The sequence below is a fragment of the Vulpes lagopus genome, chromosome 11 (assembly GCF_018345385.1).
Source record: "Vulpes lagopus strain Blue_001 chromosome 11, ASM1834538v1, whole genome shotgun sequence".
In the NCBI taxonomy this organism is placed as follows: domain Eukaryota; kingdom Metazoa; phylum Chordata; class Mammalia; order Carnivora; family Canidae; genus Vulpes; species Vulpes lagopus.
Genome location: NC_054834.1, coordinates 48,668,513 through 48,692,839, shown reverse-complemented (window position 1 = coordinate 48,692,839; position 24,327 = coordinate 48,668,513). Strand labels below are relative to the sequence as shown.

The window sequence follows — 24,327 nt, the reverse complement described above, 5'->3', positions numbered from 1 at the left end:
AAGAGTCAGATGCTCTTCTGACTGAGCCAGCCATTGCCCCAAGTAGAAAGGTTTTTTTTGTTTTGTTTTTTTTTTTAGAAAGGTTTTTTTTTTTTTTTTTTTTTTTAAATAAATCATAGGTCCTGATTGAAGGCCAAGGAGGGACATAGGGCAGGCCGGTGTGGCTAGAAGTTGGCAGTTGTCCTTAGACTGAGGATCCTCTGTGTCTTGTCAATGGTCTCAGTTGACAAGGTATTTTGTCCTAAGTAGGGGGACCTGTCTGTTGTTGGGGGCCTGGGGTTGAGGTTGACTGTTCTTTTGTTTATGCAAATCATGCTGACCAGAGGCCTTTCAGAAGTTGCTGGGTAGTTTGGGATTTGGTTGCTCTTTGTATAGACGCCCAAATACATGCCAGCTTCATTCATCCATTTGCTTAGCTGACATCCAAAGGGCACCCAGTTTGGGTCAGATCCTCACTACATCTTGCGCATGTACCACCTTGTTGACTCACCTGGGGATCAAAATCTTGGGGCCTGCAGGGGGTGGGGTTGGCAGAGCCTGGCACTGAATGCCTGCCCCTGGGGGTTGGGCCAGGCTCCCGCTGGAAGTCCATGACCAACCAGGAGAAGCAGCCCTACTACGAGGAGCAGGCAAGGCTGAGCCGGCAGCATCTGGAAAAGTATCCTGACTATAAGTACAAGCCGAGGCCCAAGCGCACCTGCATTGTGGAAGGCAAGCGGCTGCGGGTAGGCGAGTACAAAGCCCTGATGAGGACCCGGCGCCAGGATGCCCGCCAGAGCTATGTGACCCCGTGAGTAGGGCCTCCTGAGGCGGCTGAGACCGTGTGTGTGAACTGTGCTGCTCACGTAGCTCTTGGGAGAGGCTGCTGTGCATGGTGAACCTTTGTGTGTGCCTCCGGGGGTGCCGTCTGTTGGCTGGGAGCACATACACGTGTGGGCATTCAGGGGTACCTAAAAATGAAGGAGCTTATTATAGGGGGGGATTCCTGGCTTGACCTGGTGGATTCTTTTATTTTTTTTAAAGATTTTATTTATTTATTCATGAGAGAGAGAGAGAGAAGCAGAGACACAGGCAGAGGGAGAAGCAGGCCCCATATAGGGAGCCTGACGCGGGACTCAATCCCGGGATCACGCCCTGGGCCAAAGGCAGGGGCCAAACCGTTGAGCCACCCAGGGATCCCCTGGTGGATTCTTTTAAATAGGAAAGCCCCTGAGCCATTTAAATCAATCAGGTAACTTCCAGACACTGGACTCACACATGATCCTCCAGGAATATCTGTTGAACGCACACATGGCCCACGTGTTGTGCAGAGCCAGGGGACAGGGAATGTGGCCATCAGCAGGCAGGCCAGGGAGGGGACAGTGTTTGTGCCCCAGAGCCAAAAGTGTTGTGGTGGCACGGGGGAGCATGCCCTAAAGTGGCTTGGATGTGGGGTGGGCAGAGGAAGCTATATTGGGGTGCAGAGTGACGGTCCATCTGTAACTCTGTGCCTCTTCTCTGCCCCATAGCCCACAGGCTGGCCAGCTGCAAATGAGCTCCTCTGACGTCCTGTACCCTCGGGTGGCAGGCATGCCCCTGGCTCAGCCCCTGGTGGAGCACTACGTGCCCCGGAGCCTGGATCCCAACATGCCTGTCATCGTCAACACTTGTAGCCTCAGGGAGGAGGGGGAGGCCACAGAAGATAGGCACTCGGTGGCGGAGGGCGAGCTGTACCGCTACAGCGAGGACGAGGACTCAGAGGGCGAGGAGAAGAGCGACGGGGAGCTGGTGGTGCTCACAGACTGAGCCTAGCTGGGTGGGCCCAGCCTCCTTCCCGGGAAGACCCGGCCCTGAGCCGATGGGCGCAGCCAGCCGGCCTGGACTATGTTGGTACTTGGACTTGGGCATGCCCGGGAGAGGGGCACAGCTGTGTACTTGTAGATACCCTCCTGAGGGGAGATGCCCCCCAGCCCTGTGGCCACCCCCAGGGAGCTGCGGGCCTAGCTGGGCAGGACTTGTAGAGTGGTCCGGGCTGAGCGCCTTGGCCCTTGGGGCTCATGGCCAGCAGACACTGTGTGACCTTCCCCTCCTGCAAGTCTGCTCACCCCAGGGATGTGGCAGCTCCAGACCTGTCCCCCTGGGGCTACATGCTTTGTTTTCATTCTTGTCCTGGCTGGACCAGCCTCTGTAGGACCAACGCCCACCCCCCTCCCAGATCGCTCCTCTATAACAGGATCACCTTGTACTTTGTGCAGAACGGTCTGGCTGTCCCTCGCTGTCTTCATCTGCCAAGCCTGCTGTGCCTCTGGCTGCTGTGTGTAGGTGTGTGCACGTGTATAGGTTTGTGTACGCACATGCACACGTCTGTTTCCATCTGTTCATTCGTTGCACAAGATATTTATTGAGCGCCTGCTGTGTGCCAGGCACTGTTGCTACGTTCCCATGGGTGTGTCTCTTGAGGCCACTCTTGCTTCTCTGGGGGCCTCGTTCAGTGCTTCATTGTCCCAAATTGCTACCTCTGTCAGTCTGGGTGTCTCAGGTTCTGTGTGTCCTCATGTGTTTCTGTCCTTGTTTCTCTGTGGGGGTGTTCTTCTATCGCCCTTTTTTGGTGTCTGCCTCTGCCCTTTGGACACCGCTGGACCATCTGAGTTTCTAGAAGGCCCCTGCGCCCACCAGCTGCCCTGACCTCCCCTGCCCATTCCTTTACTCCCTCCCTGATGCTCTCTCCCCTGTCGGTCTGTTCCCATAGAGCCACTTTTAGCTCTGAGCAATATGGAATGTGCTCAGCTTCCTAGGGGCTCTGTGTTGGGCCCCAGGCCCTGGGCCCAACCTGAGTGCCAGGAGCTGGGGACAGGAGGATTGATGGTGCCTGCCTTCCTGGCAGTGACAGAAGCCCTGGAGAGCCAGGGCTTCCCCCCACTTCCACCCCCCACTCACCCCGGGGAATCTGTCTCAGCTCCTGCTCCCATGGACAAGTTATTTCCCTAAGAAATCCCACTGGCACCTGACTCCAAAGATCCAGAACAGCCCTTGCAAACCCCACAGGGGCAGATGTGGCATCTGTGCCTACCCCCCCAAATCTTCTTCCTCTGTCCCCCCCCATTCCCTCAACCCCAACTTCTCTCCAGGCTGTTTTTTTTTATGACTGTAAACATAGATAGTGCTTTATTTTGTTAATAATAAGATAATGATGAGTAACTTAACCAGCACCTTTCTCCTGTTTACACTTGGGGAATTTTTTTGTTTTCTGTTGGCATAAAAAGACAGACCATTTCAGAATCTGGTCCTGGGGGGTGGGGGGGGAGCCAGCACGAAGCAAGGAGGCTGGCCTAAGGCCAGAACTTCAAAATGTGCCGCCAGCCCAGGCACCACTGCCCCCTTGTGGCAACTCTGGGGAGCTTCGGGCAGGGGATCTGGGAGGCAATCTCTGCGGCTAGAGGGGCCCAGGCTGAGCCTTTGGGGAGACAGGTGCCACCCAGAGAGCCTTCCCCCTGAAGACGACACTGCCCCTGCCTCCAGGAGATAAGCTAGACCTCACCACACATTGTCTACCCAAGTCCTAAGGAAGAGGGCAGCAGTGAGAGCAGTAAGCAGTCAGGATGCTAGAACTAGCCCCGTGGCCTTGGCTAGGGCTGAGTCAGATCTCCCCTCTGGGCTTCATCATCTGAAAACGCCAAGCTTAAGTCTTATCCATAGTCCTTATCTGCTTTAGGAGAAGGAGCCCAGTGAAAATCTAATGAGAACTGTGGCCTCTTCCCAGGATGCCCAGAGCCTGTTTAGGAGCCCTCCAGGATGAGTAACGAAGCAAGGTTGCTAAGGATGTGCTTCAGGCCTCTGTGACCTTTGGTTTGAATGGGGATTTCAAACACCTACCGAACACTTAGAGAAGTAACAGCCCATTAGACTTAAAAGGGCTGATGACAAACTAAAACTCTCAAAGTGCTTGTTAACAATGATCAATAAAAAGACCAACTCTTATAAAAAAATAATCCCATTGTATGGAATGGGGCAGCAAAGTTGAAGGGTAATTCTAGTGGAAGGCTGAGCCTTGGATTGGATTAATAGAGGTCCTGTGTCCACAGCCAAGGAGGTGGGAGAAAGGTGGTGGTAAGAGAAGTGAGTTAGGTGTGGCTCGTGGCAGGGCCTCTAACTTGGGTGAAGACTCCCCCAGGAATTAGGTCCTGGCCTTTTGAGCTAGGGAGCATCCTGGCGGCTGGCCTTTGCTGGTTTTTCCCAGCCTGCCCTCCCAGAGCTTTGGGCCTCCTCATCTTGTCCTCCCCACCCCGTTTCCAGTGGGTACAAACACATCCCAGGGAAAGACACAGGTGGTCCTTGGGGAAGAGCAGCGAGGCTGCCTGTGGCGCCCACCCTCTAGTGGTCGGGGGGAGAATTGCTGTCTTAACCTGCACTGTCCGTCTCCCCGACGGTGGGGACTCCCCACCTCCTGCACTGCGTTCCTAACCAAATCAGGCCAGTCTGTCAGGACCCTTCCAGCCATCCTCCTCCTCTCCTGCCAGTCCTGAGTTCCTCTTACTTCCTTGTTCCCCAGTCCTCTGTGGCCTCAGGGGAGCCTGAGGCCAATACTGTCCTCCTCCTAATCCAGGAGCCCTTGGCCTGCCCTGCCCTGGGAGAGGCAGGATAGGGTCAGGTAGGCAGTGAGGCCAGGAACACAAGGTCCTGGTCAGTACCAGGAAGGCTGGGGCATTCTCTGCCCTCTCTGTGCCTCCTGCAAAGGCCGAGGGTCAGAGCCCAGCAGAGATGAACCTCTGCCCTGGTGTGCTTTGCCCCGAGCTCCTGTTATGTGTCCAGCGAAGGTCTGAGAAAGAGGAGCCTGGGCCCTCCCCAGCCCCAGGAGTCACCAAGCCCTGGTGCTGGAAGCCAGGGGGCAGGGGTGCTGGCTAGTCTGGGGTGGCAGTGAAAGGACAGACGGGACTCCAGGCTTCGAGGGGGAGGGGTGTCCTAAGCTATCCTCCCCCCATGCTCCCCTCACTACCCCACCCCCCACCCAGAGCACTGGAGGAATGAGTGTGTTTTCTCAAAGGCAGTGGGATGGTGCCTGCAGGTTCACTCCCTTGGTGCAGGTGGTGGCTGGGGCCGTAGGGGCACAGGATGGTACCTGGGGGGCCCTGTCCCAGCCATTCCCTGCTCACCACTGCAACACCGTCTCCAACGCTGTGACATCAAGGCCCCAGGAGGCTGGAAACGAAGTTGCCTTCACAGTGGTTATTTCTGCCCTCAGCTCCAGAGGTGGATCTGAGAGGAACAAGGAGGGTGGGCACTGCCCTTTAGTTGACAAGCACCTGACCCCACGGTACCCCTCGGGGGCCCTACCTGCCCGGCCCCAGGTAGGCCAGGGCCCACCTTTCCCGCACGTCCTCCCCACGTACTCTTCCTGGGCTTGGTACTGCTACCCCTGGGGGCCTGGCCACACTGGATCACTGTGACCTTGAAGGCCCCAGCGGCTGCTCCAGCGGTTGCCATGGCAGCCGGTACTTTTGCCGGCAAAAGCCAAACAGCCAGAGTCTACCTGGCAGGCAGCCACTGCTCTCCCCGCTCTGACGGGCACTGGGTCCCTCCTCGGGGGCCCTGGAGGCAGCGGGGCTATACTGCCCAGGCTGCTGAGAGGGGTACCCCTGCTCTCCCTTCCCTCTGACCTTCTGAGAAAGACAGGCTGCAGAAGTCATCCTTGACTGCTATCCAGCAGAGCAGCACCCCGTCCCCCTCAACAGCTAGTAGCCAGAGCCGGCCCAGGAAGAAGTCCTGAGTGCTTCCCACCTGGCCAAGCCACAGCCTAGCTCCCTTCCCTGGTAGCGCACCCTCTTGGGTTCATCTTCTAGGAAGATGGTCAAAGGCAGAGAGTGCTGAAAGCGCTAGCCCTGGCCAAGCCTATCCCAAACCAGAAGCCGTAGGCCCTGTGAGCCAGGTGCACAGAGGGTGTGGTAGGAAGTGTGCAGCCCCAGGGAACCTAGAGAAAAGAGTTGTAGTGACCCTCCCCCCACCCCATGGGAAAACTAATCAATCATATCTGCTATGTCAAGTCCTCACCATAGGCACTCACACACAGAGTGGTCCAGAAATGGCCATTTTAATGCAGAAAACCATGATAATTTACAAATGAATCACTTTTTGGGCCAGAGCCAGGAGGCTGTGAGGGCAGAAAGGAGGTGGAGGCCGTTGAGTCTGGGGCCGTGAGCTCAGCACCTTCACAACCAATCCTACCCAGGCTCTCATAGGCTGGGCAAGCCCCAGAGGACCCTAGTCCCTGCCCCTGGACTCCCACTACGCATTTCCTAGTGGGAAGTTCTTGGGTCAGCTTCAGGACAGAAGGTGGAGAGGGAGAGACAAATCCTTGGAATGAGGGCCTGGAGGGCACAGGAGGGAACAAGGCAGGAAGCTGCTGGTAGCTGTTGGCCACCTCACTCTTGGCTACATCGCCCTCTGGCCAAGCATGAAGCAGAGCTGAGCTCCGGAGGCCCAGAACATCACCATTCCCTTGCCTTCCCTCCCAGCAAGTGGCAGAAAGACTGAACACAAGCACAGAGCAAAAAGGGCATGAATGGGAGGGGAGAGCAGAGGTCTTTGGGCTGAGGTTTGGGAAGGGGTTGTTGGACTGGATCTGGCTTGGAGAAAGGGAGGGATCTCAGATGAGGTGGCTTTTGGGGGGGGAGCCATTGAACCCAGTTCTAGACCATCCCCCCAAGATATGTACATCCATCTGTCAGTTGGTATGATGCTGGTTTGGGTTCATCAGCACCTCCCACGTGGGGCATGCAGGGGGAGATGGGCTGGAGGCTCAGGGCACTGGAGGTAGAAAGGAGCCCTCCCACCTCCCCCTTTCCCCAAGCCAGGAAGGTCAAAGACACATCTAAGGCCGCCCAGATTCCAGCATGGCCTGAGGCCAGGAATACTGGGCTTCCCAGGGGTGGTGTGGTCCAGGCTCTGGCTGACTACAGGCACTTCCCCATCCCCACCCCCTACCACCCCCCCTCAAGTCTGGCAAGGTGAGGGGGACCCCCAGAGCTGGGTCCCTCCAAACAAAAGAATGTGGTCTCCAGCAGCATCTGCTGGGGGCTGGTGGCAGGGGTAGAGCCTTCTCCTTGGACACCCACCTGTCCCCTCTCCCACCTTGTCCAAGAGTGTGGACCCCAGAGCAGAACCGAGCCCTGGAGAACAGGTCTGGCCAGGCAGATGGGTAAGGGAGAGATGGGGAAGCTGGTCACTTTGGCATCTCCAAGGCGGACACCTGAGGCTTCACCTTGAAGTACTGGTGGAATCGGATCACTGCATACCTGCCAGAAGACCAGAAAGGTGGGAGCCCAGGTGAGAAGGAAAGCCAGGTGGGTCCTACTGGGGGAAATCACACCATGAGGAAGACTCACCAGCTCAACCCCAGGGCAGGTGGATGTTTGTTTTTTACTTCAGCTACTTTATTTTTCTTCTTAGATCGGACTGGAGCAGTCCTCCCCACCCCCCATTTTTTTTTTAACAGTTCAGCAGTGTTAAGTACATTTATATTGTTATACAACAGAACTCTAAGATTTTTTCAATTCGCAAAACAAACTGTACCCATTAAAGAGCAACTTTCCATATCTCCCTCCCCCCAGTGCTTGGCAAAAACTACTGTTTATTTTTTTAAGTAAACACCCAAACGTGGGGCTCAAACTCATGATCCTGAGGTCAAGAGGTGCATGCTCTACTGACTGAGCCAGCCAGGTAACCCCCCTCCCCTGTTTCTACGAACTTGACTAATTCAGTTATGTAAGTAGAATCTTATAACATTGGTCTTTTTGTGACTGGCTTATTTCACTCAGCATGTCCACAGGGTTCATATGTTGTAATGGGACATGATTTTCTCTCTTTAAAAGGCTAATATTCCATTGTATGTGTAGACCACATTTTGTTTACCCATTCAGCCATCCATAGACATTGGACTGTTTTCACTTCTTGGCTGTTGTAAATGATGCTACCAACATGGGTGTGCAAATCTCTCTTTGACACCCTGCTTTCAATTCTGGCGACACACCCAGCAGTAAGAATGCTGGATCGCCCAGGAATTCTATTTTTAACTTTTGGGAGGAAGCACAGTATTGTTTTCCCCCAGGAGCTACAACCATTTTATGTTCCCACCGGCAGTGCCCAAGGGTTCCAATTTTCTACATCCTCCCCAAAGCTTGTTTTCTGTTTATTTGATAATAGCCATCCTGGGTGTGAGGTGAGATCTCATTGTGCCTTTGACTTGCCTTTCTCCAATCACTGTGAACACTTTGAAGCCAGAGTACTGATTCCTTTCCAGCTGAGAGTGGGTGGGGAGGAAAAGGCAAGACTAGACCAGAGTGGAGGACAAAATTATTCCTAGTTCTTAAGGACACACATACTTTACATGATGGAGCCAGCAGCCAATACTCAAGTATGGTCTTGGTATAGGCCCTGGTACCTCACCAAAGGAGGAGCTGGGTCCAATACCCCCACACACTAAGTGCTAAGCCGCCTGAGTGACCTCAGTGAGTCACTTCCACTCTCTGGAACTCTCTGTCCCCTCTGCTATAAAATGAGCATTTCCATTTGCCACCAGGCCCCATGGCTAAGAGCACTGGCAGCGGAGCAGGGGCAGTGGAGTAGGTCATCAGATGCAGTATGGAAAACACATCTACTCAAGAACTTCTGAGTACTATCCAGAGCATCGCTGATGCTTCCCCTAGAAGCATGTGCTTCCCTTAGAGTGGCGACCCCACTGGATATGGGGTGGCTGGAATGGGGACAAGTCCGCAGAGCAGAAGAAGGGACTTTGGATATTCTCTCTGAGCTGACCTTTGCCCACTTCCCACCACCTCAACTTGTCCCCTGCACTCACCTGAGGAAATCAAACTCGATGGTGGAGAACTGGTTCTGGATGAGGGCCCACAGTGCCCAGAAAAAGTGAGATGCCTAGAAAGAGGCCAGAGTGAGTCAGCAAGGCAACCACTCATGCCTGTCATGAACCCCATGGAGCCAGGGAAAACGGTCACTCTGGAAGACACAACTAAGATGCTGGCAGGCATGACAGGGTCTCCCCAGTACAAGTTGTGGAAATTGTGGATGTCAAGTCACTGGACAGCATTTGGGGGCTTTACTCCCTTAAGAAAAAAGTAGAGTTCTACTTGCCTCAGGTGGGGATCTGCAGGATGGTGCTTCTAGGGCTTTCAGCTTATTCTGCAGCCTAAGCACAGACCCTTTCCTGGTTTCTCCCTCACCCAGGGGAGTCTCCCAGGGCTTTCAAGGCCAACATACCAGGATGAAATGAATCACTGCACTAGACCCAGTCCTGCGGTCATCAGGAACACCCCCTTAACTAACCTCCACCCCTTTCCCTCTTCTGTCAGGAGGTGGGTTGGGTTGGGAGAGGATAGATGTGGGTCAGCAAGAAGCCCTGAGTGAGGGCTTTAACTAAGCATTCAACTGCTCTCCCCTCTGGCCAGAGGTGCCCTCAGGGCCAGGCCACCCCAGGCTCAGGAAGGCAGCACCTGCTCCCCGTTGCCCCTGGCTGAACCGCAGTGACATCATTACTATCCCAGGTCAGGTCCCCCCCCCCCCCCCCCAATGTCCTGCTCGCTCTGGGGTTGGCTGCATAGCACCTTCCTCTACTTTTCAGGACTTCATAGGGGAATAGATCAATTAGCCAAGTATAAAGGATTGCATCAAAAGATTTAGCAAGAGGAAGGCATAAATGGAACAGTTAAGAGGAAGAAACCTGATGGAGAAGCAGTTTTGTGCCAATGAGGAAAATAGGAGAGGTAATCCAGAATGACAGGTAAGTAAAGATTCTACTTAAGCTCCATGATGTATTGTGAAATTCAGGGCACTGGACTTGTCTTCGTGCTTCTACACGGCTGACATTAATAAGACTAGTTAGCAATCCCCTGGGCACACCCCAGCGGAGACCTGGCACAAACAAGGTGCCCTGGATAAACGGCACTCAAAGTCCAGAACTGACGGCTCAGTAATTTGAGGAGGAAGAGCCTGATGGGAGAGGCTTACGTGGAGTTCTGAGTCCGTGGAGGTAGTTAACAGGGAGGCATAGAGCTGACATTCTTTGTCTCCTCCAAAGGCTTAAAAAAATAAGACCACTACGTTTAACTGCAGCACGAAAGGCTAAAGTCAGACACTAAGAGAACTACTTGTCCAAATGAGAGAATTGCTAAAATACGAAACTGGGATCTTTCTTGGAAGTCTTTCCCTAGGAAGAGGGAAGAGACTTGATGAGGTAGGGAAAAACAGGGAACAGGGCATCTCGGTATTACGGGGATGCCCACGAGGGCTCTTCCCAGAACGCACCCTAGGTTTGGCTTCAGGAGCAGAGGCTGCGGTCCCAGGACCTCACACCTAACCCTGGGCTCTGCCTCTTCCGGGAGGAGCCGGGGTGGGCCCCTCCTCCCGCCCCTCTGGCCCCTACCCTCTGCCAGGCTCGGGCACTTACCAGGGCAAATTTGTTGACTTGCACGTAGAGCCTCTCCACCTCCCTGGGGGTCACGGCCATCCCCTTTTGTGCCTGCAGGTAGTAGCGCAGCCACTGCAGCTGGGTCTCCCGCCCGGGGTACCAGCAGTAGTCCACCTCGTTCACACCTGATAGGGAAGCGGCCATGCAGCAGATGCTAAGAGATGGACCCCCGGGGGGGGGGGCACTTCTCCAGCTCAGCAGGTGTTCCCTGATCCCCTCAAAATCTTCGGGTCCTTTGCCCTGTGGGGCTGTGCCTAGGAATACAGCCTCTTGACCACCAAACCTACCCCATGTGTGGTGCGGCGGGGTGCTGCTTTCCATGGGCTGGAGGAAAGCACAGAGGCAGACTGGTTGAAGGGGAAGGCACAGTCTTGGGTGTGACAGGGACCCCCCCCCCCCCCCCCCCCCCGCCAGATAGCATCACTGTCCCCTCCGTGCCCTGTATCAGGGAACTCCTCTCTGCTTGGCTGCTAACTGGTTAACACTGCACAAAAGCCTTCCCTCCCACTTCGGGAGTCTCTCACTTAGAAGTGTGGGTCTCCAACCTTGTCTCCCCAACCAGTGTTGAGCTGGCTACTTAAAAACATCACCTGGAGAGCTTAGTGAAAACACAGGTTCCCAGGCACCTCTACCCCACCAACCAATTCTCCAGATGATTCAGAAATGCAGCCAGGTTCAGAGGCCCGGGACCAATGGCTTCAATTCCCTCTGGTCCTGCCCTCCCTTGAGTACTCAAGCTGCCAGCCCAGTACGACCCAGACACATCCCTAGCACAGTGGCAGAGGCTTGGCTTAGAGTGGGGATGGCAAGCAGCCATTCGTTGAAGACAAGACCGGGACCAGGCCACCTTGCCCACTGTCTCTTCCTCCCTATCCTTCCCAGGCTTCCCTCAGACTCCTGAAGAAAAACACTCAAGTCTCCTGGGGCCCCCAGAGGAGGGTTGGAAAACAATCTCTTTGTGCAGTTGTTGAAACCAAGGCCCAGAGAGAAGAAACTTGCCCAAGGTCAGCCAGTTGGAGGTGAGTTTGGGGTTGGAACTCTTTTATCTCCTGCCTCCCAGTACTGGGCCTTCCTGCTCCCAAGAACCCAGGAGTGTTACTTCCCCAGCTCCCAGTCTCCTTCCCTGCGCCCTCCTTCATTCTCAGCCTGGGGGCAGTATGCAATCTGCCCCTTTGGAGAAATTCTAACTGGACTTGGCTGTGTGTGAAGAGGGCTTAAGATGCCTATGAATTACTCCTTCTGGAAAGGCCAGTGGGTCCGGCAGCCTCTGCTCCACACCACACCCCACAGCAAAGCTGCCCTGCCCAGCTGTGGCCCCATCGTCCCTTGGGTTCTTAGATGCAGCTGGTAGCCACCCTGGGGAGTCGTACCCTTAGGTACAGTGAGTGCTTGACAGACCTGGTCACCTGGGGTTCTGGAAGGGACACGATTGGCCTGGAGGGGCTGGGGAGTGGTTGGGGCTGGGCCAGGCAGCAGCCTCACAGCTGCCCCCATGTGCCTCACCAATCCTAAGCCACCGAGGCTGGCGAGGTCACACTGAGCACCTGCACCACCTGACGATGTCCCTCCAGCCTGTGCCCAGCTCCTCCATGAGCTGCCTCTCCAGCCCCATCAAATTGTTTAACATTTAAGCCCTCAAGCTGGAAAAACCTGCCCCACTTCTTTTATACAAATGATTCTATTGTACAGACTGGCTTTACTGAACAACTGGCTACCCCTACAAAGCGCCCCTCATCTAACCTTCTCCATTCCTCCGCCAGTCTCCTTTAGTTACAGAAGGGTTCCCTGCCTAGTATTGGCAAACACCAACACGATGCTTAGTACACTTGAGTATCTCATGCTGATACTATGAAGTGTAGATACTATTGATATTTCCACTTTATAGAGGCCCAGAGAAGGTAAGTAACCTGCCTGAGGGTCACACAGCCAGTAAGCAACAAAGCCTGGATTTGAACTTGGGACAGCCAAGGTGCAAAGTATACTTTTAACTAGTTCTACCTAGATTATTCTCATCAGGCCACCAGCTCGCTCTGCCCCTTCTCTGCACGGAGGACCCTTATTCATAATCATGCAGGTTATGCTGGGCAGAAAGCAGCCTGCGCAAAGGGGCACACAGAGGCTATGCCTGTCCTGTGTTGGCCTGCCTGCTAGGGGCCATGTCTGCCCCTCTAGAGAAAGGGGCTTTTTCCATTTTTTTAGATTTTAAAAAGATTTTATTTATTTATTCATGAAACACAGAAAGAGCAGCAGAGATACAGGCAGAGGGAGAAGCAGGCTCCATGCAAAGAGCCCAGTGTCAGACTCAATCCCAGGACTCCAGGATCACGCCCTGAGCCAAAGGCAGATGTTCAATCGCTGAGCCACCCAAGCGTCCCAGGTTTTTTAGTTTTCTAAAGCAAGCTCCACCTGATGTGGGGCTTGAACTCACCACTCCAAGATCAAGAGCTCCATGCTCCACCAACTGAACCAGCCAGGCACCCCAGGGTCTTTTTCCAACTCACATACCAACCCGAGTATCCTTAGGGATCCCATAGAGGGCACATTCTCCTGATTTGTACCAAACTGCCATATGGGCTGGCAGGGGTCTGCGCTGTGTATGTGGGTCCAGCCTCCCCCCATGAGACCTGGAGCTCCCTCAAGGCAGGCTATACCTCCCCTCCATGAGTTGTGAGATTTTACTTTATTTTTTTAAGATTTTATTTATTCATTCATGAGAGACACAGAGAGGAGAGAGGCAGAGACACAGGCAGAGGGAGAAGCAGGCTTCATGCCGGGAGTCTGACGTGGGACTCGACCCCGGGACTCCAGGGTCACGCCCTGGGCCAGAGGCAGGCGCTAAACCGCTGAGCCACCCAGGGATCCCGAGTTGTGAGATTTTAGAGAACAGCAGCTGTCAAGCCTCCAACCCAGCGAGGACAGAACCCCTTCTTAATCCTCACCCTGCGCCTGGCCATCCATTGTAAGGGAAACATCTTAGGCAAAGACCAAATAGTAATTTCCTTCTCACCTGCAAACTCATTGAAATGGTTGCCAATGTCAAAAGCTTGGTAGTTGTAGCCGGCATATTCATAGTCAATGAACCGTACGTGGCCTGTGAGGTAGAAGAGAGGCAGTGAGGGTCGATCCCAGGAGATCTGGACAAGGCCTGGTCACGTTTGCTTGGACCTCTGGAGTGTACACCCGCTGACCCTGGGTGGCTTCTGGGGCAACCCAGCCCAAACCACCCTCCTCAGTGGCCACCTTCGAAGCTGTTTGTCCATCTGCCCTCCAGCTGTCCTCCTGGAGGGACTCTGCTCACAGAAAGGCATCTGTCCTCAGCATGGCTAAGGACCAAAGATAAAGGTCTGTGCTCCCTGGGGGTGGAGCTCTCATTAGGCACACAGAACAGTTCTGTCTCTGTGAGGGCCTGGGCCACCCAAGATGTCTTCAGAAGCCCACAGTAGTGTCAGGGAAAATGGTCCTAACATCAATGACCCCACAAACCATGATTGTGAGTTCTTTTCTCAGGGTAGATTTTTTAAAGTGGAAATTTCTTTTTCCCTTTCTCTCTTAAATTAACTTGAGATCTAAACTACAAGGTCTCCTTTGGCTTGGCCAAGTACCAGTTTGAGGGATGGAGCCCCAGAGGCAGCTGACCACTCGGGCCCAGCCCTACTGCTGCCCAGCCAGAGAAGCTGTACCTTTGGTGCTGTCGTAGATGATATTCTTGCAGAGCAGATCATTGTGACAGAACACCACAGGGGAGTCCAACTGGGACAGGTGCTCCTTGAGCCAGGCCAGCTCCTGTTCCAATACTTCCACCTTGGGGACATCTGCAGAGAGGCTGGGCAGTGGCAAGAATGGCAGCCGGTGAGGGGAGGCTGACAGTAGACAGGTGGATGCTTGGCCTCTAGAGCCCTGAGCTCCGGGCCTGTTGTCACCTGCTCCTGCAAAGGGCCTCTGGACAAACGGCCCGCCTTGCAGACCCTATTTTGCATCATTTGGCACTAAGGCTTCCTGATGTCCTGACTTCCTGCCGTCACTCAAAGCAGCTTTATTAAAACATGGGCACAAAAGCACTTTGCAAAGTAGTATGTCCCTGATCCCATGGCATCCCTGATACTTCGAGAAAGGGATAGGAAGGTAAGGGAGGAGGCACCGAGAAAGAATGGGAGGTGAAAATGCATGTGCACACTCAGTTATTCCAGACTAAGAACAAGGGCAGAGGGGAGAGTCGCAAACAGACCCACTCTTGGGGCGCTGGTGAAGACTCCTAGGGGAGGGTGTGCTCTCTAAAACCAGAGTCTCTGTGGAGGCATCACAGTGTTCCGTGGAGCAGCTGCAGCACCAACAGTCCTGAAGAGGCAGAGGTATGTCGCTTCTCTGCTTTAGCAGCTTGTGTCACAGGTGGAAAGGACCAGAAAGCTCATAAAGCCTAACATCTCATCTCACAGAGAAACCACTCAATCCCACTTAACAAATGGCTTCTTGGGCTCACTCCTACAAGACCAAGGGAACAGGAGCTTGTGTGTGTGTGTGTCCTTGTCCCACATCCAGGTCAGACCAGGCATCCAACTTTAGGGCAGGAACAAAGATAACAGAGGTCACCCCTCTTTCTGCCCTGCCTCATCCCGCAGCACATCCCCCATCAGCAGCATTGCTGCTGGAAGAAACACATGCTGGAGAATGGATAGATGGGTCAGTCGGTGCTGGTCGCAGAGGCCATGTGGAAGGCGGTGATGGCACACCGTGCTGGGCTGCCCTGAACTTTGGTCTTCAGGAAGCACACAGGTCTGTGTACACTGAAGAGCCAAATAGTTAGCACAGCCCTTAAAACCCCAGAGCTACCAATGGGTGGAGGGGAGGAGGCTGGGGTTTGATCTCCTATTCTGCTCCAAGTATCTCCTGTTTGCTCTCTTATCCAGGGCAGCCAGAGTACGTAAGAATGAGATATGTCCTCCCAATCTTCCCAAAGGATGCTCCTGTCACCCCCTCACCTGGCCCAGTGGCCAAAACACAGCAACCCCCTTGTCCCGCTGGGAAAGGACGAGCGGGCTTCCTCCCAGGCTTTGAGAAGATCAAAGCTGAAGAGGATCTTTGGCCTCTAGTCCAACTCTTTGAGGAACTGGAAGCTCAAGGAAGGGCAGAGGCCTTCCTGCTTTCAGAAATTTCTTGTACAGCTGGACCCTCTTCCCCCTCACTCAAGGGAAACAGTCCTCAGACTGTCCACGGACCCACAGTCAAGCCGAACCCCTAACCACGAGAGCCTCGGTCAGCCTCTGGGGCTCTGCAAAGTCCACTCTGAGTTGGGGAGAGTCTATCAGGGGGGTGACCTGGGGGAGGCCTTCCTTTATCCTCACTGGCGTTCATCTGTGTCAACCAGTCTGCATAAACGCATCTCAGTCTTGGCTCTCTGTAAGAAGATACCTTTCAAGATTCTTTTTTTTTTTCCCTTGGCCCAAGACCATCTAAAGATAAGAATTAGGAGGCCTCCTTTGGTTTGCCCAGGTCTCAGCCTGAAAAACATGACGTTGACATCTGAGATACCTACTGCTCAGGCCCTGACCTCCGCCTGACCCCCACCGTACCCCCGCCCACCAAGGCCACGCAGATAGTTACTGTGGGAGCCATCCAGGCCTTCTATATCCCTGGGGAGCCTCCCTCGGCTGCCCTACTTCCCTCCCCTGAGCGCTTGAAACACCGCCAGCTTTGCTACCTTCAGCCCTGACACCACTAGACTTTCTCAAGGCTGTGGCGTTGAAAGAACAGTAACCACCACCGCATTGCAGCAATGGTCACACCCCAGGCACCTGCTCCTCCTACTTCTCTATCCCTTACAGGCAGCAGGAGGGGGATGCAGGGGCTGGGCCCCCCTCCCAAGGAAGCCTGGGGGTTCCTCCTGATGAAAAGACTGCTGCCTGCCAAGTGCTCACTCAGCTGTCCAGAGCTGAGCAGGGGAAAGCACCTTCTCCCACAGTGGACTTGGTGTTGGATTTTCCTGGCTCACGACCTTTGCCCTTCTACCACTCAACCCACCCGCATCTCCTCCTAATGCCCCCGAAGCAGCGATCACCCCTCATTCTCCCAACCACCTTGGACATTTCTCTGCGCAACCAAACAGCAAGGCCACCAAATCTATTTCCACAGGGTCCCTGACTCTTCCCCTACTCTCCATCCTCTCCCCAACCAAAAGCTGCCCATGGATCCTGCCCGTTCAGTTACTGACTGATCCGCCCTACCTCCAATCCCTACCCCCACCTCCCCAAATCCCACCTGACTCTGTCCTTTACAATGGCAGAGAGCTTTCTTCCTCAACCACAATCATGGTCCCTGACTCAGATGCCTCCACAATGACTTTCCACTGTCGGCTAAATGAAATTTTGGCTCCTTAACCTGGCAGGGAAGGGTCCTCCCAGTCTAGCTCCCACCCACCTCTGCAGCTCTATCTCCCAGAGCCCTTCTCAATCCCTCTTGAAGGCCGGGTCCAGCCACCCTTATCCACTCACCACCCATGAGCCAAGCATTCCCACCATCTCTGCCAGCCTGAGTGCCAGAGCTCTGCCCCACTACCTCTGCCAGGAGGACCTGCCCTGGTTCTCCCACCTCCACATGCATGATACACCGTCTTCCTTTGTCACTATGCACGGGCAGGTCCTATTTATTCAGGTGGTTCCTAAGCTCCTTGAGGGCAGGGCCAATGTCCTATCCATATTTTTATGGTTTTAAATCCCAGTCAATGTTTGTGACATACAGATTGACTAAACCAGGATTATTAGGCTGACCAGAGCTCAAGAGTTTTATCTCATCTAGGTGACTGCTCATCACTGCCACTGCCTGGGGCAGGTTAGGCAGTTTAGGACAGGCCTCTACCTCTGAAGAGGCTCCAAGAAGTTAAACAGCTTGATTTGCCCAAGGTCAAAGGTATGACAAGAGCCAAGGTAGTTGGTCAGCTCTTCTCCGGGGACCACTCTGCTCCCAACAAGTTCACCCCTGAAGGTTACACAGTGATAGTACAGTCAAAGGAAGCTAAAGTGGCAAGGGTCATGCCTGAGCATCAGGGCTTGACTCTAGCCCTTGAGCTGCCACTGACCTTGGAAAGTCCCACCCCCTCTCTGGACCAGTTTTTCCATCTGCCAAATGAAAGTGGTAAGCTGCACAATCAGAGGCTCCGCTGATTCAGACACCCCAGGATCCTGCTCACCGTGTGCTGCCTTAGCCCTCAGGGGATAGGCAGTCCTTGTCCCAGAGATAACATTTGGCATGGAAGGTCTGAATGTGGGCCATCCTGGACAAATAGTCCTAAAGCAGTGCTTGATAATCATTAAGTGGGAGGATCCAGATAAAGTCATGCTTGTGTGTGTGTGACAGAGACACATGATTGGAACAGAGTTAATTATTGTCTTGTCATCTTAGAGGGAAGGAGATACCCTCCGCCTCCCAAACCTCTTCTGTACCCTACTCCCATGAACCTTTGGAACAAGGGTGATGTTCAACCCAGCAGGGAACATGGAGGGATCAGAGACTCACTACTGCCTTTTCCTGGAGGAGGCAGGGGTTACGCAGCCTTCTCTCCAACTCTGCAAGCCTCCTCTAGCACTCAAGGTTTTGCTTTGCTGGGGAGCCAGGTGGCAGATGGCTACAAGGACTTATGGGTTGCTGGCCAGAGAGCCTAGCTGCCTGGTAACCCCGAAGGGCAATGTCAGGATGAGTGGAGTACCCCCCTTCCTTGGAAAGAGCAGTGAGGAAATAGTAAGCTGTCAGTCTGGACAAGGTGGGGAGCAGGGTCCCCAGGAGCACGTGGGGGCATGAGAGGTATCCAGGCAAATATCAGGAGTCTTGACGTCCCAAGGGCTTGTCAGCTGACGAGCTGAGTTCTGACTATGAACTCATAGCCCATTCTCAGGGGTCAGGCTCTCCCTTCTGGTTGCTCAGAAGGCAGCTTAGGTAGAAATGGCCCTGGGCTAGGACACAGAACCCTGCCTCTGAAGAGCCTTCCTGACACTGGGAAAAGCTTACTCTCCGAGCCTCAGTCTCCTTTAAGTAAGGGATGAGATGCATTCCCCAACTCTAGCCTCCACCACAACCAGAAGACTCCATGAGAAATCAACACATAGGCATAAAGCTGTGGATCTGACTTCCTGAGATTTAGTCAATTGGCCCAACTCTGCTTGGAGACAGAGACTCAGAAGTCAGGACTGACGCCCCTCAACCTCTGTGTGGGATGGGATAGGGCGTCACATTAAGGTGGCATCAAACCCTCCCAGATCTTTGTACCTGGGGTTGATCTCATTCTTCACAAGGGTGAAATAATTGTGCATCTTGTGCCAGAGGGTAGGCTTGGGCAGGCTGCCATTGGCATGGATGGTGTGAATCTTTGCCATTTCTAAGGCGATTAGCCTACAACAGAAAACATGAAGGACAGAGTTTCAATGTGCGGCAGGCCCATCCCAGCTCAGCCCCTCCTACCCAGAAAGGGGTCCTACAGGGTTAGGACTGGGGGCTAGCCAGAGGGCCGAGTGTGGGACTATTCCAGATACTTTAGGAGCTCTAGCTCCTGCAGGAGGAAGGTCTCGGCAGGGGACACCTGGGTGGCTCAGTGGTTGATCGTCCACCTTTGGCTCAGGTTGTGATCCCAGAGTCCTGAGATCGAGTCCCACATCGGGCTCCCTGCATGGAACCTGCTTCTCCCTCTGCCTATGTCTCTCTCTCTCTCTCTCTCTCTGTGTCTCTCAGGAATAAATAAATAAATCTTAAAGAAAGGGGGGGGGGCGGGAAAGGTCTCAGCAGAAGACATGAAAATGACGTAAGGCTTTTAGCCCAGCAGTGACCTTTCCAGAACCGGAGCTGAGGCTGCTTCGGGGAGCAGGAAGGTGAAGCAGCAGGCCACTGGCCACAGGTCAATGACCCTGCCCCACCCCAAGGTTGTGTACCCACAGCAACCGCTGACGACAGAGGGGTCACCTGGAGATGGGGGCAGGGCCCCCCTCCCTCCTAGGACTCTGATCCATGCCCTAGGTGGTGACTGCAGGGTACCAAGGGATCAGGGGGTGATGATGCCAGACTGCAAAGAAATGCCGGCCTCTTTATCAGCCTGGCCAAGGTGGGGAGGGAAACAGGCCGGCCCAGGGCAGCCCCTTCCTCTGCAGCAGGGAGTTGATGCTGGCGGCTGGGTGCCAAGGACGCAAAACAAACCAGCGTTCTATTTTCAAGTTCTCCTGTGGACATTATCCAAGGTCCTGAGAGAGGAGGAGGGGGCGGTGGGGAAGGGGGCTGGGACAGGGCGGGGGCGGATGGAGGACTGACCGGTCAGAGAGGGAGGGCTTTGATAAGGACTCCAGCGTCTGAGGCGTCTGAGGCCCTACGTCCCAGCCAGGCTCCCCCAGTCCTCCGCCAGCTCTCCCTTCTGGAGCCCCACCCCCAACCCGGCTGCCAAGCCTCCAACATTCAAGCTTCCTTCGCCTCTGCCTGTTGCTCGAATAATAATCACTGGGAAAGACAACAAAGGCATTGGCTGTTTGAAACCTTGTTACTGAGCTGTTCCAGGGACACCCCTCCCCTTGCCAGGTCCTGGGAAGGGGCAGGCCATCACCCTGTAGGATCACAGGGCAGTCTAGGGGCTCTTCTGGAAGCCCTTAAGGCTCCCACCGCGCGGAGGGTGGAGGGGGCAGGGGGCGTGACAGCCACCGAGTGGGTGAGAGATGAAGTCTGTGCTTTCAGAGGCTAGAGGCCCCAGGGCAGGAGGAAGCCTGCCTGGGCTTAGGAGAGGCAGGGAAACAGACCTGAGACCCAGGCCTTCCCTTCCCAAAAGAAGATTCCGACTAGCATGAACAGAGCGTTTCCTTGAATATCAATAGGGCTGTTGTCTGGAAAAGCAATGAAAGTAACCTCAACACTCAGCATTTTTATGCTGCAAAGCCTCAGCAGGCAGAGGTTGGGAGGTGGGGTTCAGGGGGGCACAGGACGTGGCTCCCCAGGGCTTCCTCTGTGCCTTTGCCTCAGAGATCCATCTTCACCCGAGAAACATGATGGTCTATCCTTGGAAAATCATCAGGGAAGAGCCTACCTCCTACGCCTATCCGTTTCGGGCTCTACCCCAAATGTAAAATCATTATCGAACCTGCATCCATCTTCAACCTTCCTGACAGTGATAACTGTTTCCCCTAGAGAACGAGGGACAGTGCCACATTCATAGAGGTGGCTGGAGACTGGGAATGACCTGGTGAGGACCTGCCAATATTTGAGCTTATTTACACAAGACTGAAGGGGAGCTGGGAGCACAGCATGGGAGAAGCCTGGCCAGGGTTCCTGTGGCCCCCACCCTGTTCTGACCTCTGATCTCCAGGCTACGTGCCCAGCGGGCACCTGAGAAGACCCCTAAACAGGTTTGTATGTCCCCCAATGACAGACAGACACACAGATACAACACTGGACTCCACGTAAATATCCTAGGGCCTAAGGACCAGCCCCAGAGGCAATGCTCTGGTTTACTCTTCCACTAGAGTGGAAGGCATCTGACTACCTTCTAAATCCCTCAAGCACCTGCCAGGGGTTCCTCTGCAAATAGGGCCAGGTGCATTTACTTGGGGTTAACTGGGTAGCAGGTGAGGAAGCAAAGAAACTTCTTGGTCTGTTCCCTAGATGGGCTTTTACTGTTTCTTCTCGGTATCTGGAAAGCTTCTTCCCCGTGGGTGGGATGGGACTGATCCCAAGGATCCCAGGCCAACCCTTGTGCTGGTGTCCTCAGCCTGCCTGGGACCTCACTATAGTCTGAGTGCTCTGCATGCAGGTGTGGCACACGAGGAAGGAAGGTGGATACTATCTGACATCCGGCCCAGAATGGTTAGAAGAGAGAAAAGGCACTCTGGGCCTCTCTCTAGCTCCCCCACTTCCAGACCCCACAGAGGCATCCACGGTGCTTAAATGTTATGTCTACTTCCTGGGTCCTTCACATCCAGGCATTTAAACGGAGAGGCTCCCAGGAGATCATGGGTTCTTGTGAACCTCTGGAAGGAAGCCTTGGCAGCTTCCCAAACCTGGGCTGCCACTTTGTCAGGGAACCTGGAAGGAGCTCAGACTGGGGGAGGGATGATGTCTCTCTGGGTTGCTAAAACCAGGCTCACCCTGGTTGGGCCCATTCTAGCATGTCTGAGCTCCTGGCAGGAGGGGAGGGGCAGGAAATCCTGGGCACTCTGGGATTGGCTCACATTTCATTTCCAAGGCTCTATGATGTTTCCAGGTCAAACATGGGGTGGGCAAAGGGCTGAGGCATGAGGCCAGGAGGCAGAGACCTGCTGCATTTAGGGAACCAGGACCTTTGGTCCCCGGTTTACCAGAATCTCACCTGCCTCCCAAGAGGCAGCTCACCCTTCTAGCAGACACACTGAAAATCCATACAAAGCTATGGCCCCTCTCTGCAGAGCAATGCACAAACACGCACTTTTTTTTTTTTTTTTTTTTACACAAACACACTTTTCTCATGCAATTTCAGAAGTTCATAGACCTTATGACTCACTCATGGATTCCATTCTACACCAAGGAAGCTGGCCAAGACTTGAGGAATAGTAGAAATGAATGGTACCCTGGGCAACCTTCTTACCTGAAGAGCCGGGGCTCCCGGATGTGCTCAGGTCCCAGGGCCATGCCCCTCATGTACTCATAGCACAGCCCATTCTGGAAGGTGCAGTAGAGTTTCGGGGCGCAGCCATGTGCTCGCAGCAGCTGGAAGTTCCTGACCTCATTCTCCCGGTCCACCAGCAGTTCCGTCCGCTCCCCGTACACCCGGACCAGCACGCAGTCCTGCATGTCCTCCTCCACGTAGCAGGCCACCAGCTTGTTGGTGATGCCATCAGTGAAACGCTAAGCATGGGAAGAGGGGAGCACAAGAGTGCGTGGGGCGGGGTCTCTGCTCTTGCCCACCCTGTGGCTCCCCTGCTCCAGCATGAGGTGCTCATTTGAATGCACAGCACAACCACCCAGAACCCGCCCCCCCATCCTTTGGCCCTCTAGCTTAAGCAAGAGCTCTGCCTTGTTCCTAATGCTTTACCCTCCTCAGTGCTTGGGACAGCCTGAGAGTTGGAGAAGAAAACCTCAGCCCAGGCACCCGCATCTCTCCTGGGTCTGCCTCCAGAAGATGGGATTTGGCAATGGAGGAATTTCCACTCTCTGGTGGGAGAAGCCCCCTCCCCTTCTCACTCCTCCATCCCTGAAAGAAACCTCCAGGGCCAGAATGTGGCCAGGGAGGGTTGGAGTTGCCTAGGACGAGTCCATTTGACCCAGCTGCCTCTCACCATCTGCCCGGCTGTGGACTCTGCTGCACAGAGTCCCCATCCAGCAGCAGAGGTGTGGGAAATACTGATGTTGGCACCCACCAGAGGGCTTTGGGGGTCAGAGCTCCTTACGGAAACCAGAAGAGACAGTAGCCCATGGGCTGGGGGGAACAGACTCTCTGGGTACTGTGACCAGGAGGAATGAACCATGGAATTTATGGGGTACAGTGTGACAGAGCTGGTAGGGGCTTTAGAGGACATCTGAACCAGTTCTAGATGGGGAAACTGAGGCCCAGGGGAGAGACTGGCACGTAGCATGTTCAATCAGCAGCGCTGGAATTAACCTCAGCCCTGCTTGATGCCTTTGGGTCTTACAACCAAAGTGAGTCTTTTATTTTGAAAATGCTGCCCATCCATCCTTCCCCCAAGACGAGTCTGCCAGCCTCTGCACTAGGCGAGGACCTTGGCCTTTCCCCACCCAGGAGGCCCCGCAACAGCTGCACGTGCCCAGCTCGGGTCTCCCGCCTCCTGCCTCCACGGGCGGCTCCCAGAGGGACTGGGAGAGGGGGGGCAGGTGAAGACCCTTAGGAGGATGCAGACCAGTTGGGGAGCCTGCCTGAGGCCCCTCCGTGGGGGGCTCTGCCCACATCTGTGTCCCTGAGAAAGTGCCCGGCTGGGGGTTGGAGGCCCCTCGTGGGGGGGCTGGGCCTGGGCCTGGGGCGACGGGGAGGGCTCGCATCCAGCGCGGGGCGGGGCGGGGGGGCTCCGAGCCAGCCGGAATTCCACACGGTGGCTCCTGGGACCGGCAGGAATCGCTCAGAGCCCGAGACGGTGGAGAAGGGGCAGGGGTGTGTGTGTGTGTGGGGGGGGGCTCCCTTAAAAGTTCCTGCCTCCTCCGGTTTCAGCGCCGGCTGCCGCGCTCCTCCGGGCGGCGGAGGGGGTGGGGCCCGGGCGCAGCTCGCGCACCGTGGGCAGGTGGACCTCGGCGGCCCGGGAGCCCCGGGAGCCCCGGGAGCCGCGGGAGCAGCGCGGCGCGGCGGCGAGGGACGTGCGAGCACGGGGCGGAACACACCCACAGCGCCGTCGCGGCCCTGCCCCGCGCGGCGGCCGCGCACCCCTGGCACCGCCCCCCGGAGACCCGCGCACGCATCCCCGCTGCAGCCCGGAGGGCCCCGGCCCGGCCCCGCGCCCGCCCGCTACCTTGGTCCGAACTTGCTCGGGCTTCCAGTGCGGCCGCAGCTCCCGGATGAGGCGCAGGGCGCCCGGGAGGATGTCGTCCTGGTCCACCGAGAGGCCGAAGCAAGGGACGGCGGCGGCCCTCGGGGCGCCCGGCGGCTCCCGGCAGCCCGCGCCGGCCGCCGCCTTCTCCTCCATGCCCCATGAGCACTGCGGGCACGGCGCCCGCCGCCGCAGGTAAAAGGGCGAGCGCGGCCGAGGAGCCGAAGGGGGCACGGCCATTCCCGGCAGCCCCACCCCCTCGGAGCCGCCGCGCGAGCGCTAGTCCCTGCGGGGGGGCCCGGCGCGGCGGGGGGCGTGGAGGAGGGGCCCGGGGAAGCCCATGACTCAGGAGCCCGCGCCCGAGGCCGGCCCGGGGACGCCGGGGCCCGCCGCGATTGTGACATCATCGCG

General features: G+C 55.4%; 2 protein-coding genes across 10 annotated transcripts in view; one reads left to right on the top strand and one right to left on the bottom strand.

Annotated features, from left to right (window-relative positions):
* Positions 1 to 3,182, top strand: part of SOX13 (SRY-box transcription factor 13) — a 47,075-nt gene extending 43,893 nt beyond the window's left edge. For 8 of the 9 annotated variants that reach the window (XM_041773272.1, XM_041773268.1, XM_041773267.1 and 5 more), the window contains exons 13-14: positions 574 to 790; positions 1,509 to 3,182. In XM_041773272.1, the coding sequence (XP_041629206.1) occupies positions 574 to 790; positions 1,509 to 1,785 (494 nt within the window). In that variant the 3' untranslated portion in view covers positions 1,786 to 3,182. Of the gene's footprint in view, positions 1 to 119; positions 232 to 573; positions 791 to 1,508 lie in introns of those variants that run through there. The other variant, XM_041773274.1, reaches the window with a different exon arrangement.
* A 2,866-nt stretch (positions 3,183 to 6,048) lies between these two features.
* ETNK2 (ethanolamine kinase 2) lies at positions 6,049 to 24,300 on the bottom strand. The gene is made up of 8 exons (XM_041773277.1): positions 23,899 to 24,300; positions 22,029 to 22,288; positions 18,707 to 18,829; positions 14,134 to 14,276; positions 13,461 to 13,544; positions 10,433 to 10,578; positions 8,831 to 8,904; positions 6,049 to 7,268 (listed from the first exon to the last, which is right to left on the bottom strand). The coding sequence occupies exons 1-8, from the start codon at positions 24,154 to 24,156 to the stop codon at positions 7,196 to 7,198; spliced, it is 1,161 nt and encodes a 386-aa protein (XP_041629211.1). The 5' UTR covers positions 24,157 to 24,300; the 3' UTR covers positions 6,049 to 7,195.
* Positions 24,301 to 24,327: the final 27 nt, after the last annotated feature.